Source organism: Myotis nattereri (genome assembly GCF_964212035.1).
Source record: "Myotis nattereri genome assembly, chromosome: X".
In the NCBI taxonomy this organism is placed as follows: domain Eukaryota; kingdom Metazoa; phylum Chordata; class Mammalia; order Chiroptera; family Vespertilionidae; genus Myotis; species Myotis nattereri.
Window position 1 is genome coordinate 10,813,558 of NC_138078.1, and position 18,893 is coordinate 10,832,450.

Genomic DNA, 18,893 nt, shown 5'->3' on the forward strand with positions numbered 1-18,893 from the left:
CTAATCTATTTTGGTTTTTATAGATTTGCCTTTTCTGGACATGTTACAATATTTGATCTCTTGTGTCTGGCTTCTTTTACTCAGGGCTTTTGCTTTGTGCTTTTGGTATTATATCTAAGAAGTCATTGCTTAACCCAAAGTCATGAAGATTTATTCCTATGTTTTGTTCTAAGAGTTTTATAGTTTTAGCTCTTACATTTAGGTGTCTGACCCATTTTTAGTTAATTTTGTGTATGGTATGAGGTAGGTGTTAAAATTCATTCTGTTGTATGTGGATATCCAGTTATCCCAGCACCATTTGTTAAAAAGACTGATCCCACTGAATTTTCTTGGTACCCCCAGCAAAAATCAATTGACTTTAAATATGAAGGTTTATTTCTAGAATCTTAATTATATTCCATGATCTATATGTTTATCCTTATACTAGTGACCTGGTGCATGAAATTTGTGTACATTAAAAGGGAATTAATTAGAGGAAATATTTTAATATTGCTATTTGCTCTTTATAATAGAAGTATCAGAGATGAAAGAAAATTAGTAAAATGTATATGAAAATCTTCCTCCTGTCAGAGTCTGGGGTGTGCCACGGGAACCAGAGTCATGTCCCCGCCCACCCACATGTGCCTCAAAATCACACAAAACCCAGACCTGGCTGGCCCCACCCCCATTGGACTAGATCCAGACCTGGCCGGCCCCACCATCATCAAACCCTCCAGGTGGGCACGGCCTCAGGTTGCCTGGCCTGGCGCCGGAGCAGGGGGCGCAGCCTGAGGTCCCCCGGCCTGGGCCAGGAGGTGCACCTTGAGGTCCCCTGGCCTGGGCCAGGGGTCACAGCCTGAGGTCCCCCGTCAAGCCCTACCAGGCGGGGGGTGCAGCCTCAGGTCCCCTGGCCCGGCACTGGGGCAGGGGGCATGGCCTGAGGTCCCCCGTCAAGTCCCAAGGGTGGGGGACATGGCCTGAAGTCCCCTGTCAAGCCCCATGGGTGGAAGGCACAGCCTTAAGTCCCCTGTCAAGCACTGCATGGTGGGGGGCACGGCCTCAGGTCCCCCAACCTGGCGCCAGGATGGGGAGTGCAACCTCAGGTCCTCCAGCATGGCACCAGGGCAGGTGGCGCGGCCTGAGGTCCCCTGGCCCGGCACCAGGGCGGAGGTGTGGCCTGAGGTCCCCTGTCAAGCCCCGCTGGGTGGGGGCTATGCCCTGAGATTTCCCATCAAGCCCCGCTGGGCAGGGGGCATGGCCAGAGGTCCCCTGTCAAGCCCTGCTGGGGTGTGGCACATGGCCTCAGGTCCCCTGGCCCAGTGCCAGGGCGGGGGGCCACAGCCTGAGGTCCCCTGTCAAGCCCTACAAGGCAGGTGGCGCAGCCTCAGGTCTTTTGCCCCAGCCCAGTGCCACGCAGCCTCAGGTCCCTGCTGATTGCTCCTTAAGGCTCGTTACAGGAACTCTGCCTACGCTGTGGGCACAGCCATCTTGTTTTACAGAATCCCTGCCTCCACTGTGGACACAGCCCTCTTGTGTTATGGAATCCCTGCCTCTGCTATGGGTGTAGCCATCTTGACCATTACAGAGTGATGGTCAATTTGCATATTCCCTCTATATTAGATAAGATTAGTACTACACAGTTTTGATTATGGTAGCTTTGTATGAAGTTTTAAAACTGGGAAGTGTGAGTTATCCACCCTTTTTTCTTCTTTTTTGAGATTTTTTTGGGACTATTCTGGATCCCTTAAATTTCCATATGAATTTTAGGATCAGCTTGTCAATTTCTACCAAAAAGCAGCTGGGATTTTGGTAGGCATTGCCTTGAATCTATGGATCAATTTAGATGCTATTGCACTCTTAATATTATATCTTCAACTTCATGAACATGGGATGTCTTTCCATCTCTTCAGATCTTTAGTTTCAACAGTGTTTTGTAATCAGATATTTATTGACCAGGTCATAAAAAGCTGTCATTCAGTAAAACTTTCCCAATTTTTAGTTTGACAATTTCAGGAAAGAATGGTAAGTAGTTATTCTTTTTGCACTTATCACCCAAAATACCCTGCATGTCAGAGGAGACAGGGTGTTCCAGAGAAGAGAGAGACTATCTCTGCCTCGGAATTTGTTTCACCCTTTATAGAAGTTTTTGTTTGTGAGCCTCAGAATTAAATCTATGTTTTAGCCACAGTCTGTGTAAACCTACTCAAGTGAATGAATTCTAGACAAAAAGAAATGCAGAATTCAAGGAATGAATGATTCTGAAGTTCATTTCTATAAACCTATCCCTTATGACTTTGAATCAAAGAAAAATGAGTGTTATATATATCTTCCTCATTTCATAGCTGAGCCATCTAAGGCCTAAATAGGCAAAGTGATTTGTCCCAAGTGACATAGGTGACACTTGAAGAATTAATTCCTTGGCCAGTGATTAATCTATTTCAATAGAGCCCCATCATATGTGCATTTAATTTATGTAAATTTCAACTATATACATATGGCAAAAAGGAGAGAAATGTATAAAATTTTACTTTCATATAATATATTATACATTATCACATATATAAAATATCACACATCCACATTGCTATATAGGGTTGTATATACAAAGTCATATATACTGTGCTTTAAGGGTAATTTAAGAGGTTTTCCAGGAGTAATTTGGCATAATTGACTTACACCTCATGTGAAAATTTAAATCTTTTTTTAAAATATATTTTATTGATTTTTTACAGAGAGGAAGAGAGAGGGACAGAGAGTTAGAAACATCAGTGAGAGAGAAACATCGATCAGCTGCCTCCTGCACACCCCCCACTGGGGATGTACCCGCAACCAAGGCACATACCCTTGACTGGAATCGAACCTGGGACCTTTCAGTCTGCAGGCTGATGCTCTATCCACTGAGCCAAATGGTTAGGGCGGAATTTAAATCTTAATCCCCTCCTTATAAAACAAAACTCCTTGTGTTCCATGTTTTCTCCTTTATTATACTAAACTGGAGGTCCAGTGCATAAAATCCATGCACTGGGGGGGGAGGGGTGTTCCTCAGCCCAGCCTGCACTCTCTCCAATCTGGGGCCCCTGAGAGGATGTCCATCTACCAGTTTAAAACCAGCAGTCTGGCCCTAACCGGTTTGGCGCAGTGGATAGAGCGTTGGCCTGCGGATTGAAGGGTCCCAGGTTCGATTCCAGTCAAGGGTATGAACCTTGGTTGCAGGCACATCCCCAGTAGAGGGTGTGCAGGAGGCAGCTGATCGATGTTTCTCTTTCATCGATGTTTCTAACTCTCTATCCCTCTCCCTTCCAGTCTGTAAAAAATCAATAAAATATATCCAGCAGTAGGACATCCCTTTCACAATATGGGACTGCTGGCTCCTAACCACTCACCTGCCTGGCTGCCTGATTGCCCCTAGTTGCGCCCCTGCCAGCCTGATTGACACCTAACTGCTCCCCTGCCGGCTCGATCACCCCCAACTGCCCTCCCCTGTTGGCCATCTTGTGAGAATGTGGGGGTGGTCATCTTGTGACAACGTGGGGCAGCCATCTTGTGGTGGCCATCTTGTGATGACTTGGGGGCAGCCATCTTGTGATGATGTGAGGGCAGCCATCTTGTGGTGGCCATCTTGTGACAACATGGTGGCTATCTTGTGGCACCATCTTGTGACGATGTGGGGCGGCCATCTTGTGATGACATGGAGTGGCCATCTTGTGACAACGTGGGGGCAGCCATCTTGTGATGATGTGAGGGCAGCCATCTTGTGGTGGCCATCTTGTGACAACATGGGGGTGGCTATCTTGTGGCACCATCTTGTGACAATGTGGGGTGGCCATCTTGTGACAACGTGGGGGCAGCCATCTTGTGCTGTGAGGGCATGAGGGTCATTTTGCATATTAGCTCTTTATTATATAGGATGCCAAGTCATCCTCCAAACATGAGTTTATGGTATAGGAGCAAGATATCATTCAGTTTAAAATGCAAGTGTTATTTTTATCATAAACACCAGCAAAGTAAATGGGTTCCATTTTATTTATTTGTAGGGTAGGGTTGTTCTAGTGATTGAATTTAGTAGAGAAGAAAGGAGAGTCATCTTTGGGTGGTTTTAATTCTCACTTTAATCAATCATCAAAAACTCTACAAGTGTCTGAAATGTGTCTGGTGCAATGTTTCTCCAGTTCTGACCTGGTGCCTGTCATCCCAGAGCAGTTACCCAGCCAGTTCTGTTCTTTTCTCCACCTCACTGTCTTTTCCCTTACTATATCTAGCTCTCCTTCAATGCCAAACCTATAAATAGCTGTACTATCATGTTTAGTGGGACAGCCACTTATGACCCTCTTCTTAACACCCACTAGAGCAGCGGTTCTCAGCCTGTGGGTCGCGACCCTTTTGGGGGTCGAACAACCCTTTCACAGGGGTCGCCTACGACCATCAGAAAACATATATATAATTACATATTGTTTTTGTGATGAATCACTATGCTTTAATTATGTTCAATTTGTAACAATGAAATTGGGGGTCACCACAGCATGAGGAACTGTATTAAAGGGTCACGGCATTAGGAAGGTTGAGAACCACTGCATGAGAGTAACTGTACAACTTAAAATGCATGCTTCTTCATTCCCTCAAAAGAAGCACGTGGAAAATATAGACTCTTAGAATCATGGTTTGTTAGAACTTTGAGATACTTTACAAGTCTTATGGCCCAAACCTCTGATTTGAAAGATCTAGAAACTGAGATCCAGAGAGTTTTCTCAAGGTTATACATATTTAGTGACAAAATTAGTTTTTTTCACTACTGTTTAAGCTCCTGTAGGAGACATTTGAATAAAGAAACATTATACATAGATTACAGCCACAAACAGGAAGCCCCCAAATTTCTATTAAAATATTCTTAGAAACTTGGGTCTTTTGTCCTGGACATCATGTAGACTGCTTTTGCTTATTTCAGCCCCAAAAGAAAATGTTATGCTAATAAAATACTTGTGGGTTTAGTAGAACACATTGTGGAAACCAACCAGTGGCTAAATATATTGTTGAAACTGAGATGTACTTATCAAGAGGGCATAAAGTCAAAAGAGATGCTTTAGGAGGTATTCTTGGATAAGCAGTTGTCTATATTTGCGATATGAAAAACACTTCCTCACCTTATGTATTCAACAGTACAAACACCAGGGCCAAAGCCACAACTGAGAGACCTACCTTATCTCTTTGGCCATATTAAGAATACCTAATGTGTGTTCATTGTGGAGAAATAGCTATCTCCTTTGAACATGACAATTAAGTTCTTTCAAGAGAAAAGACTTTTGTAGAATCGGCAATTGTGAAACATTTGTGATGGATTAAAAAAAAAAAAAGCCAAGGGCTGATTCTTCATGATTACTAGGTATTTCTACATCAGTTACTATTATTGCAACATTGGTTATTGGGGATGAGCAGAAAGGGATTTTGGTGGCTATAAAATTAAAACTATTCTCGAAGAGATTCATGAAGGATAAAAATATGAAACAATTTTGAAGGAGGAATGAGAAATAGTAAGACTTTGGGATAATATGGGTAAATATTTCTGGAAAAGAATTTGGAATCTAGAAAGATAAACTCTCCCTTGTAAATAGCAGCCTAATCTGGTTTGTTGTTTTAAGGTTATCGATATTCTGTGGAGTGATCCTAGAGGGAAACGAGGCTGTTATCCAAACACATGTCGAGGAGGGGGCTGCTATTTTGGGCCAGATGTTACCTCGAAGTTTCTTAATAAAAACCATTTGAAGCTGCTCATTAGGTCTCACGAATGTAAGCCTGAAGGGTATGAAATATGCCATGATGGGAAGGTAAGCTAACATTATTGGTGACACCATCACAGACATCCTTCCCCTAAGCACAGTCTTTCTTCACAGGATGTGTCTCACCTAAAGGCCCATGGAAAGATGTCTTCCCTGGTACCTAGAGAAAAGGCCATGCTTTGGTAGACAGAAACAGGAGACTGTAGGGCAGTGATGGTGAACCTTTTGAGCTCGGCGTGTCAGCATTTTGAAAAACCCTAACTTAACTCTGGTGCCGTGTCACATATAGAAATTTTTTTGATATTTGCAACCATAGTAAAACAAAGATTTATATTTTTGATATTTATTTTATATATTTAAATGCCATTTAACAAAGAAAAATCAACCAAAAAATGAGTTCGCGTGTCACCTCTGACACGCGTGTCATAGGTTCGCCATCACTGCTGTAGGGTTTACATACATTGTTGGACGGGGCCTCTCTGTCCCTCACCCTAAGGGATATATGGTTTAATTCCGTCATCTTCCCTAATCCCAAAGACAGAAACTGACATGCAACACTAAATACACACAGATAAAGGCTTTTACTGATCTCAAGGCAAATCTCCAGTAAGGTGGGGTTGAGATTGTATTTATCCTCATTGAGCACTTAAATGGCAGCCGTGAATCCAGTTTGCTCTTTCACCTTTGCATGTTCCTGGTGCAGGGCAGAGCAACAAATTCACTTCCCCTCCACTCACTTGAGAAGGTGATCTCTAGGAAGTCATTCACTGTAGTTAGTTAAGCTGTAGCCACTAAAATGGAGTATAATGTGCTCCTGCAGTGGTGTGTAATAAGGCTAGAAGAGGTGAGGACTGAGGAACTGGTTTCTTGTCCCAATTTGTCCTGGGATACTCTTTTTTCTAATACTGACAGCAATGAATACAAAAGAATATGAATTTGAATGTCATTTCCTTTTATTTCAACACTTTTGCATTTCTTAATTATATCACTACATTTCTGGCTCTTAATAACAATTGTGAAGTGGTTAATGCAAGTATTATTTAGAGACTAGAGGCCCAGTGCACAAAAATTTGTGCATTCGGGTCCCTCAGCCCGGCCTGCACCCTCTCGCAGTTCAGGACCCCTTGGGGGATGTCCACTTGCCAGCTAAGGCCTGCTCCCTTGGGGATTTGGCCTAAGCTGACAGTCAGACATCCCTCTGGCAGCCCAAGAGTCCTCGGGGGATGTCCTGTGGGGAGCAGGCCTAAGCCACAGTCGGACATCCTTAGCACTACCAAGGAAGTGGGAGAGGCTCCCGCTACCACCACTACACTTGGAGCCATCAGCCCAGTTTGTGGCTGAGCGGAGCTCCCCCTGTGGGAGTGCACTGACCACCAGGGGGCAGCTCCTGCATTGAGCATCTTCCCCCTGGTGGTCAGTGCATATCATAGCGACCTGTCATTCCCAGTCATTCTGCTGTTAGGGTCAATTTGCATATTACCCTTTTATTATATAGGATTGTTGGTAATAAGAAAATGGAGAGAAAATAGCAGTGACTTATTAGGATAGGACTTGATCTAAGCAAGGTTTTTGGTCACTGACAGATGTTACCATCCATCCTCCACCACAGCCCCAAGGCCAACTGAGTGGTCATGGTCCCTTATTTTAGTCACTATTTCTATGCACTTAAAGCACTGGTTTTGTGGAGTGCCTTGGGCCCTCCAAATCAGTCAGTTCCAAGCAAAAGCAAAAGACTGATACTAGACAAGTTTTATTTTGAATGCTCAAATATCACAAGAAAAGAAAATAAAGGCTTTACCCCCTTGGAAAATTTAGAATTTACAAAACAGAGCATTAAGGAGGATTTTAAGATTGAAGCTGAGATTATACTCAGGATTGCAAGGCCATACCCTGTGTGGATGAAGGCTAAAAATCAGTACTTCTGGGGACACTGATTTAAAAGCCTTGTTTCTCTCCAATGGAATCACAGGAAATCTTGACAGGCTTGAATGATTTGTATGGATTCTGAACTTTGTTTAATTTTTGCTTTTTTAAGATTTGAGCTATTTCTGACTTTATTGAAGGATATTTTGAGAACTACCTCTATGTAAACCCGATCCTCTTATTCTTTAATTAGGTTATTACGGTATTTTCTGCTTCTAATTATTATGAAGAAGGCAGTAATCGAGGTGCTTACATCAAGGTTGGGTTTTGTACAACCCTTCGATTTTTCCAGTATCAAGTAACAAAGGCAACATGCCTAAGACCTCTTCATCAAAGGTGTGTATACTCTAAGGGGAATTCTGAACATGGGTACTGGTGACCAAATATAACCAATCCAAAGTGACTAAGAACAGCCACGAGGGTGAAGACTACTACTTATTGTTAACGCATTGGTATGGAAATAGTTCCAGACACGAAGTAGCAAATACATTCATATTTGACAACAAGAAGAGCAATTTTTAAATTTATATATCTCTTTATATGGATAAAGTGGTCAGCATCCAGTCCTTAATTGAATGTAAAAAAAAAAAAAAAAAAAGGTCCCCACACCATCCAGCCCTGTAACCTGTAGTTTTGTCTGTCCCTGCCCTCAAACAGCCCAGTCTGGAGTTACTTCTTTGTTTCTTTATCCAGCAGTGTATATGACAAAAGAGTTGTGTTTCTCCATGCAATGGCATTCATAGCTTGTCTTCTTTTTCTCCCTTTAACATTATCTTTTTAGGAGGAAGGCTCTCTCCTTGAGTTGGACTTGCCCGCCTGGCTCCCCGACATTTCCAAATTAAAAAAAAAAAAAAACACAAACAAACAAACAAAAAAAACATTATCTTTTTAATATCTTCATTATAAAATGAATATATTTATTATTAAGAAGTGAGATATATAAAGAAAATGTTAATGATCTCTCTCCCCTTACTTTTCAATAATCCTTTTCCCCATAGGTAACTGAAATTAATAGCCTGGTGTGGACCTTCCACCCTGTTCTCCTTGCTTCAACAAAAATAGACAAGCAATTGTTCATTCATTGAATAAAAAACAAATTGAGCACATATTATGTATCTGACGCTGTTTTAGGCACAGGTGATATAGCAATAACCTAAATAAGCAAAACTGCTTTCCCTCATCAAATGCATACCCTAGTAGGAGGAGAAAGTCAATAAACACCATACATACATTTCGTTTTATAAAGATAGAATCACACTGCACACTCTATTCTACAACTGACTTTTTCCCTAAAGATTCTATCATGAACATCACTCCAAGTTAGTACATATAGACCTAATTCATTCTTCTTAATAGATACATAATATTCTGTAGTGTATATATGCCATAACACTTGTGAAGTGAGTAAATCTTTTTCAAATAATGGCCAACCAGAATGGTTCCAGGGTTTTGCACTTAAAAACAATACTACAACAAACATTTCTCTCTGTGTGTGCATATATATATATATATATATATATATATATATATATATATATATATAAAGTTTTAGTGTTGCTTTTAGGTAAGATTTCAAAATACGAGATTTATGGATTTATATGTTTAAAATGTTGCTGGATACTCCAAGAATTGTAATAATTAACAACCTGAAGAACAATATACCGTTTCTTCATATCCTCATTAGTCTCAGATATTTTTACCCTATTCTTATTTTGCCAAGCTGAGTTTACCCATCTTATGTTTTTGGAAATTGCATTTTCTCTTCTTTGAATTTCCTATGTATATTATCCCCCCATTTTATATTATTGTGTTGTAAGAGTTCTTTATATAGCCTGTATACATGTCACTTTTTAGATATATGAATTGTTGAATTTAAGAAGCCATTGTCTAACCCCAAACACATACCTATGTTTTCTTCTAAGAATTTTACTGAATAAGTTTTTACAATTGGGTGTCTGATCCATTTTGAGTTACTTTTTATGTATGGTGTAAGATTGGGATCCAACTTCATTCTTGTACTTGCAGACATTCAGTTGTCTTAGCACCATCAGTCAGGAAGATTATCCTTCCCCCATTCAATTGTCTTGGCACACTTGTCAAAAATCAATTGACCATAAAGGTACAGGTTTATTTCTGGACTTTAAATTGGATTCCATTGATCTACATGTTTATCCTAATGTGAGTAACACACTGTCCTGATCACTATACCTTTGTGGTAAATTTTGAAACGGAAATGTGAGTTGAACCTGGTTCTTTTTTGAGATAGTTTTGGTTTTTCTGCGTCCCTGACATTTGTCTATGAATTTTAGAATCAGCATCTCAACTGCTGCAAAAAATGCCAACTGGGATTTTGATAGGGATTATTTTGAATCTATAGATCAATTTTGTGACTGTTGCCAGCTTAACAATATTAAGTCTTCCAACCCATATTCTATTTATTGAGACCTTCTTTCATTTCCTTAAACAGTGTTGTGCTTTTCAGTGTACAAGTCTTAGACATCTTTTGTTAAATTCATTTATAAGTATTTTATTCTTTTTGGTACTATAAAGTGGAGTTCTTTTATTTTTTAAAAAATCTGTCTTTATTGTTGAAAGTATTACAGGTGTCCCCCTCCCCCCTACCCCCCCCCCCTCGTTGACCCTCCCTTCCTTCCCACTCCTTTCTCCTCCCTAGGCTTTCATAACACTATTGCCTGTGTCCATAGGTTATGCATATATGCATATAAGTTCTTTGATTGCTCTCTTCCCTCCCCACTTCCCTCTAAGGATCCTCAGTCTGTTGCATGCTTCCATGTCTCTGGACCTATTTTGTTTGTCAGTTTATTTTGTTCATTAGATTCTCCATGTAAGTGAGATCATGTGATACTTATCTTTCTCTGACTGACTTATTTCACTTAGCATGATACTCTCCAGGTCCCTCCATGCTGTCTCAAAGGGTAAGAGATCCTTCTTTTTTACTGCTGCATAGTATTCCATTGTGAAAATATACCACAATTTTTTTATCCAGTCATCTACTGATGGGCACTTGGGCTGTTTCCAGATCTTAGCTATTGTAAATAATGCTATGAACATAGGGGCGCATATGTTCTTTCTGATTGATGTTTTGGATTTCTTAAGATATATTCCTAGAAGTGGGATCATTGGGTCAAATGGCAGTACCATTTTTAATTTTTTGAAGAAACTCTATAATGTTTTCCACTCCATAGTGGTTGTACCAATCTGCATTACCACCAGCAATGTACTAGGGTTTCTCTTTTCTCCATATTCTCACCAGCACGTGTTTGTTGATTTATTTGATGGTACCCATCCTGGCAGGTGTAAAGTAGTACCTCATTATTGTTTTAATTTGCATCTCTTTAGTGACTAGTGACATTGAGCATTTTTCCATATGTCTCATTTTTCCATATGCCATTTGTATGTCTGCTTTGGAGAAGTGTCTGTTTAGATCTTCTGCCCATTTTTTGATTGGGTTGTTTGTCTTCCTTTTGTTGAGTTGTGTGAGTACTTTATATATTTTGGAAATTAACCCATTATCAGATGCATCATTGGCAAATATGTTCTCCCATGCAGTGGGCTCTCTTTTCATTTTGATGCTGATTTCTTTTGCTGTGCAGAAGCTGGATTTATTTTCTTAATTACATTTTTGAATGGTTCATTTTTAGTGTATTGAAATACAGTTTATTTTTTTGTGTGTTCTGTGCAATATTGATGAACTTCTACATTAGTTCTGTTAGTTTTTAGTGGATTCCTTAGGATGTTCTATATACAAGATCATATTATCTGTGAATGGAGATAGTTTTACTTCTTGTCTTCCAATCTGGATGCCTTTACTTCTTTTTCTTGCTCAGTTGCCCTGGCTAGAACCTCCACACCAATGTTGAATAGAAGTGGTGAAAGCAGATATTTTATCTTGTTCCCAATCGTAACAGGGACACCATTCAGTCTTTTATCATTAAGTATATTAGCTGTGTTGTTTTTTATAGATGCCCCTTATCAAGTTGAAGAAGTTCCCCTCTATTACTAGTTTGTGGAGTGTTTTTATCATGAAAGAATACTGGATTTTGTCAAATATGTTTTCTGCATCTATTGAGATGATTGTGTTTTTGGTCCTTTATTCTATTAATATGGTATATAACAGGAGTGAGGTACTTCTGGCCTGCAGGCCTTATACAGCTCACAAAATACTGTGGTCTGGGCCTGCCAAGGCATTAGGGGTGAGTTAATTAAATGTTTGACCAAATATAGCAGGATAATTTTGAAAAAAATATGTTTTTATTGCCCAGCTGGTGTGGCTCAGGGGTTGAGCATTGACCTATGAACCAGGTCAGGACACACCCAGGTTGTGGGCTTGATCCACAGTGTGGAGTGTGCATGAGGCAGCTGATCAATGATTTTCTCTCATCATTGATGTTTCTATCTCTCTTCCTCTGCTTTCCTCTCTCTGAAATCAATTAAAACTTTTTTTAAAAGCAGAAACTGGTAACATAGTACATTAAAATGAAACAGAACATGATGATTCATGTAATTTTCACCTAATAATTGTTTTCTTAACATAGAGTGAACACCATAGAAAGTAGTGCCATCAGGATACTGAAAGAGAGAATGGTTTCACGAAAAACAGATCTCATTCGTAGTTTTCAACTTCAAGACCGAACTAAATCAGGTAATAAAATTATACAATGCTTACCATTTCTTAACTTGCCAGGTTACATGCAGATCTGTTTTCATTTTCTTTGCTTTCTTAAGATCTCGGTTCTCTATTTTTACTAGTGAGGAATGATAGAGATAAAATAAAATATAATTCACTATATGCTTGGGAAAAGGCATAGTCCTCCTTTTCAGTAAGCTTCTTTCAAACAACAATCCCGAATTTAAATTCTATTTTGGTAATATGTCAGACTAGACACTCTGGAAGGCCTGCCTGTTAAGAAATAGCTAGAATCTAGAGGATGCAGAATTGTAGTGCATTTACCAGCCTCACAGTAAGTATGATAAATCTCTAGGCTGCATCTTCTTTCTCTGTGAAACTGATTTTGGACTTCAAAATTCCAGAAATATAAGAGTATAAATTTGTATTATTTTAAGCCACTAAGTCTGTGGTAATTTGTTATAACAGCAGTAGGAAACTAATACAGATGCCTACTCTCAAGACTGTTCAACATTCTACTAGGGATGTTAGCCAGTGAAATAAGGCAAGTTAAAACCATAAGAATTAGAAAGGAAAAAAAAAATATCACTATGTATTAGTCAGAGCCTATTCAGGAGATAGAAACCACATCACTGTTTTGAACACTGAAACTTAGTATAAAGAATTATTAACTAGTAAAAAATAATTAATTACTAAAAGAGGTAAAAGAATATAGGAATAGGAAGTGTAGGGAACAGCTACTATCTCTAAGGCTGAGAGAGGGTACCCAAGGAAGGAACAAACTTCGAAGAGTCTCCTGCTTCCAACCAAGGCTAAGATTCAGATCTCATCAGGGAGGGTGTGACTGTGGCCCACTGCAGGGAGAAGTTCACTGAGATGTCTCAGGTCAGAGTTGGTCTGCAGCTAGAGAGACAGGGCTGGAGAGGATGAAGCCACCCACTGTAATATCAGCAAAACTCTTTGAGGTGTGCACCACTGTGTCTCCCACACACTGCTGGCAAGGGAGGCACCACTGTGGAGTCAGTGAAATTTACTAGTGAGTAAAGCATACAAGAACCATTTCTTCTGCCATGTCTTAGAGTATTCTTCCTGTACCCTCTGCTGACAAAGTCTAACATTATACCAGCTGCCAAAAAAAGGAAATATTTACAGGAATCAGCTCCAATATCACAAAACAGGGCAAGGAAGAGTACATTTGGAGCTGAGTGGTAATCTACACTAATAAAAGAGAAAAATGGTAATTGGTGTACAGCGATACCTTTTTCATTGGCTAATCAGGGCTATATGCAAATTAACTGCCAACTAAGATTGGCAGTTAACTGCCAACTAAGATTGGCAGTTAACTGCCAACAAGATGGCGGCTAATTTGCATATGTAGGCACAATGCAGGGAGGTGAAAGGGAAAGCAGGAAGAAGCCCCCTGCCACTGACAGTGATCTGAAACCCAGTGGGGAGCTAAGAGCTGGGGGGCAGGGCAAAGGCGGCCCTAGGGCCGCCTTTGCCCTGCCCCCCAGCCATGATCGGAGAATCAGGCGCCTTTGCCGCCCTGGCCAGTGATAGCAGGAAGTAGGGGTGGAGCCAGCGATGGGAGCTGGGCACGGTCGAAGCTGGCAGTCCCAGGAGCTAGGGGTCCCTTGCCTGGGCCTAAAGCGAAGCCCACGATCGCGGCGCCCCCCGCTGCCACTGCGGGTCCCCGCTGCCTGGGCCGGACGCCTAGGCCAGAGGCGCTAGGCCTGGGCAGGGGCGGAGCCTGCAACCGCGGGGAACTGGGGGTCCCCTGCCCAGGCCTGACACCTCTGCCGGAGGCCTCAGGCCTGGTCAAGGGGCCGATCCGGTGATTGGTGATCGGAGGGTGATGAGGGTCAACTCCTCTGGCTGAGGCATCAGGCCTGGGTGGGGGGCGGAGCCAGGGATTGGGGGGATATGATGGTCCCCTTGCCCAGGCCTGAAGCCTGGGTCAGAGGCGTCAGGCTTGGGTGGGGGGTGGAGCAAGCGATCAGAGGGAGATGGGGGTCCCCTGCCCAGGCATGATTCCTGGGCCAGAGGCCTCAGGCCTGGGCGGGGGCCAGAGCCAGTGATCAGGGGGAGATGGAGGTCCCCTGTCCAAGCCTGACACCTCTGGCAGAGGCATCAGGCCTGGGCAAGGGGCTGATCAGGCGATCGGAGGGTGATGGGGGTCAACGCCTGAGGGCTCCCAGTATGTGAGAGGGGGCAGGCTGGGCTGAGGGACACTCTCCCCCCCCCCCCCCACACCCAGTGCACGAATTTCATGCACCGGGCCCCTAGCAAATTGATAATTAGCATAGCTAGCAATTAACTTATAGATGATAAAACCTTAAAATATACCATTCATAATAGATAAGTACCAAGGAAGAAACCAAATAATTGATGTATGAGACTTCTAAAATATTATTGAAATAAAAAGAATTGAAATAAATGGGTAGATATTATTATGTTCAAGGGTCAATGTTGTCAAGATACAAATTCTCACCAAATTGAACTATAGGTTCAGTGCACCAAAGGGGCATGTATGGAAATGTTCTTAGCAGCACTATTTGTGATAGCCCCAAATTGGAGATAATCCAGTATCTACCAACAGTAGAATGGACATATAAATTGTGAATATTGCTTTATTTTCTGTTTATTCAAAAGCATTTCAAATAAGCATATCTTTAATAATCAGGGAAAATAAAGATTTATATTTTGGAAAACTACATATCATATTAGGGGATTAAAGAGTGTTTAATCTGGGAAAATGAAAAGTGAATAATATGCCAAAAATGTTAAAAATAAAAGTAATCTTTTGTCCTTTATATAACTTTTTCTTTATATCCTTTTGCATTTTCAAATCTTCTATTATAAAATACTTTATTTTGTCAATCAGAAAAAGACATCTAACACCCAAAGTCTGACTACTTACACATAACAGTAAGGGAAAGCACTGTGGAATACCAAAGACTTTCTTTAATTCCTCCCTTGGATCCGTGGGGCCTGGTAGGACAAACTGGAAAGGGGAGTAGGAGGCACCCAAGCATTTAAACCCCAGGCTTCCCACTGGCTCCCCTGAGGAGGTTGCATTTTTTTTAAATCAAATTATCAACCAATTAATAGACTTTTTTTCTTTTTGATTGTTATTGTTAGGAAAAATTTCTATGGGACAGTGGGCTTTTTCTATGGAAAACACCTTGGGGCTGAACTTACCATGGAGAACCCTGAGTTCACATCTGGTTCTCACAGACGATGATGGGAATATTGACTACATGACCTGCTTCCACGATATTCAAATTCAAAAACCTGTGAAAGAGGCAAGTGAAAGACAGCTCCGGCTAAAACCTGGTTATAAACACCCTTTGGGCAACCTGTAAGAGTAACTTGGTCCTTTGAAAAGTTGGGAGTGGAATCATCTAATGGACGTGAGTGGCAATCTTAGGAAAGGCCTGAGAGGGAACTCGCAGGTGCATTGCGGTCTATTCAGGAAATGTGTGCATTCTAATGATAAGCAAAAAAGAGAAAAAGCTTTTGCAAGCAAATCATGTCAAATGTGTGATTCCTCTCTTAAGCTCTGTCCAGCAGAAGCACAGATATGACATCCAGTCTTTCATATAACACTCCCTTTAAAATATTCAGCATATTCCCTATTAAACTGTGAGTGTATAGTCTTACTGACATGACGTCTTATACCTTAAGGACTTTTTAAAAATATATTTTTATTGATTTCGGAGAGGAAGGGAGAGGAACAGAGAGATAGAAACATCAACGATGAGAGAGAATCATTGATTGGCTGCTTCCTGCATGCCCCCCACTGGGGATGGAGCCCACAACCCGTGCATGTGCCCTGACCAAGAATCCAACTGTGACCTCGTGGTTCACAAGTTGATGCTCAACCACTGGACCATGCTGGCTAAGCACCTTAAGGACTTTTAAAGTTTAGAATCCTTTATTAAAGTGGAAATACCCCAGGAAGAGTTGTCAGACCCCCCCCCTCCCATACTTATTAATTAATGACTCATCAGCAATTATTTATAACATTGGGCTGAAAGTGAGCTGATGGGAACTAAGACTGGAGTGATTGGAGAGGAGGTGAGAGGTTAAGAGAAGAGAGAGGAAGTAAAAGTGCAGGTGGGAGCCTCAAATACACACAGGAAGGAGACTTTGGGCCTCACTTATGAGGCAGTTTACCATGGTGACTGAGCTCGCCGGCCTTGGTTTCAGGCAGCTGAGATTCAAATCCCACTTACCAGCTATATGAACCTTGGGAAACTTACTTTACCTTTCTGTTCTTTAATCTGTAAAATGGACATAATAGTAGTTCTGTTCCTTAGGGCTGTGTTAAGGACTGAATGAAACAACCCACAGAAAAACTCTCAGTGCAGAGCCTGGCACACCACAAGGTGTTCTCAATATATGTTGGCTGTTTTTATTTATTGCTTCCTGATTTACTTTGGCCCTGTCCCTTGGGGAGTGTAGACGGCAGACCGGAAGAGCATGGTCTTCTATCTGATTAAAGAGGGTTGGGCCTGCAAGGAAGGCCTGCCTTTTCAAATGGCTATCTAAATCCCCTACTTTGAATTGGTGATGGTGTTTTATGCTTGTTATATTTACTAAAATTGATCTGTGTTATTAATTCTATGTTTTAACACTTAGAAAATCTTTATTTTAGGCTCAGTCAGCTCTCATTGAAACTCTGTACAGATACCGATCTGACCTGCAAATCATTTTTAATGTCATTGACTCTGATCACTCAGGTAAAGGAACTTTGATTAGTTCACTAGCAGTGAGCAAAGGTTAGTTTGTTTCTCTGAAAACAGAACTCTGTTTTCATCTATTGCATACTTTATCAAACTTGATTTAACTTTGGGTAGGGGAGAACTCACCTTTAATGCTATTGATATTTTAGTTTGGCTACAGACTGTATTTAAGACTATATGGTCCTATATAGGCCTATGTATCCATTAGTCAGATAAGAATAGCTCCTTTTATAAGTCACCGGCACAGATGAAAAGATAATTCACTGTACATTTAAACATCATAGTTATTCCTGGCAATAAAAATAATTCCTACAGTTCTGATTCTATTTTTGAGACTGAGGGCTATGGAAACTCATTTTCTGCTTAGCTTTGATGCCCAATTACTTATTTTCAAACTTTTTTTGCTTGCAGAAATACTTTATTTTTTTCATTAAATTAATTTAGGGTGACATTGGTTAATAAAATTATATAGGTTTAAAGTGTACAATTTTATGATATATCATCTGTATATTGCATCATGTGCCCACCACCCATATTTTCAAACTTTAAAAAATCATCCAATAATCCTTAACTACAGAGATTATTGAACACCAAAAAATTAATGGTCAAAACACAAAAGTAAATTATTGCCTATAAAAAAATGACAGGGCCATTATTTGCAATGCTCTTATTGAATCCAAGCATATCTTTTCCCTCTGCATGTTAGTGAACTTCAAATTGGGACTATTTGATCTGTATGGCTACCATACACCCCTCCTTTCGGTGGGTCTTAAAATGAACACTCACAGCCTTCTCCTATATTCTTTTAGGTCTTATCTCGATGGAAGAATTTCATTCCATGTGGAAACTTTTTTGTAGTCACTACAACCTTCATATTGGTGATTCCCAAGTTGATGAGCTTGCTGAAAGAATGGACTTGAACAAAGATGGAAGCATCGACTTTAATGAGTTCTTAAAAGCTTTCTATGTGATACACCAACTTGACAACTTGAACAAATCAAACACCCAACTTGCTTAATAAGAAGTAGAGCTTCCCCTCCTTATGAACATAGTCACGAATACAATCTTTTGCAGTACCAGTAGTAGAAAGAAGTAGACCCCAATTTCTGCCATGAGCAGATGTGTAATGTGGGTATTAGAAGTACCTAGTAAGCTATTTTGTTAATACTAGGTTAAATGTCAGCCCCAGTGGTAGGAATCACACATTTCTAGATAGAAACTGATTTTGAGACTAGTGTTGGTCTCTTTGATGTCCACCTACCAGGAGACCAGAGCAGTTTAGAAACATACTAAAAGAAAGAAACCTATAGAACACAGAAAAACCTATACCATCTGTAAGTGGCCCAGGAATAGGAGGAGGAATACTGAACTACTAATGTAATAAAATATTTCCAGCTTTCAACTGTAATCTTCTTTGGTGATACCATAAACCAGTAATTCTTAATTGTTGGGGAACCACCCTTCAGGGTTGGGGGCTATATCGGATTCTCAGGGTAAGCTGTGGGAATGTATTATTTGAAAACATATTATTTTGTTGTTCGTTGGAGATACAAAGTGAATACTTTCAGTTTGAGCCCTGCCTTGAATATGGTTTGACACCTTCACTGGTAATATGAGGCCTTGTGTATGTATACATTGTGCAATTTATTCTGCTATTCTGATGGCATATCAAACACAATAAGAGATTTCTGTTTAAAGGCAAGTGTATTTTAATTTTTCTCTAAGTTTGAGAACTTCTAGATCTATTAATATGCCAGGGTAGATATATTTCCTACAACACTGCCTGCTATATACACCAAAATAATGGATAAAATATAACAAATA

The 18,893-nt window shown here is 40.6% G+C and overlaps 1 protein-coding gene across 4 annotated transcripts in view; it reads left to right on the forward strand.

Annotated features, from left to right (window-relative positions):
• Positions 1-18,471, forward strand: part of PPEF1 (protein phosphatase with EF-hand domain 1) — a 95,992-nt gene extending 77,521 nt beyond the window's left edge. For 2 of the 4 annotated variants that reach the window (XM_081081517.1, XM_081081516.1), the window contains exons 13-18: positions 5,613-5,798; positions 7,867-8,009; positions 12,230-12,336; positions 15,463-15,626; positions 16,982-17,066; positions 17,879-18,471. In XM_081081517.1, the coding sequence (XP_080937643.1) occupies positions 5,613-5,798; positions 7,867-8,009; positions 12,230-12,336; positions 15,463-15,626; positions 16,982-17,066; positions 17,879-18,087 (894 nt within the window). In that variant the 3' untranslated portion in view covers positions 18,088-18,471. The remainder of the gene's footprint in view (positions 1-5,612; positions 5,799-7,866; positions 8,010-12,229; positions 12,337-15,462; positions 15,627-16,981; positions 17,067-17,878) is intronic. The other 2 variants (XM_081081519.1, XM_081081518.1) reach the window with 1 other exon arrangement.
• The last annotated feature ends 422 nt before the right edge of the window (positions 18,472-18,893 follow it).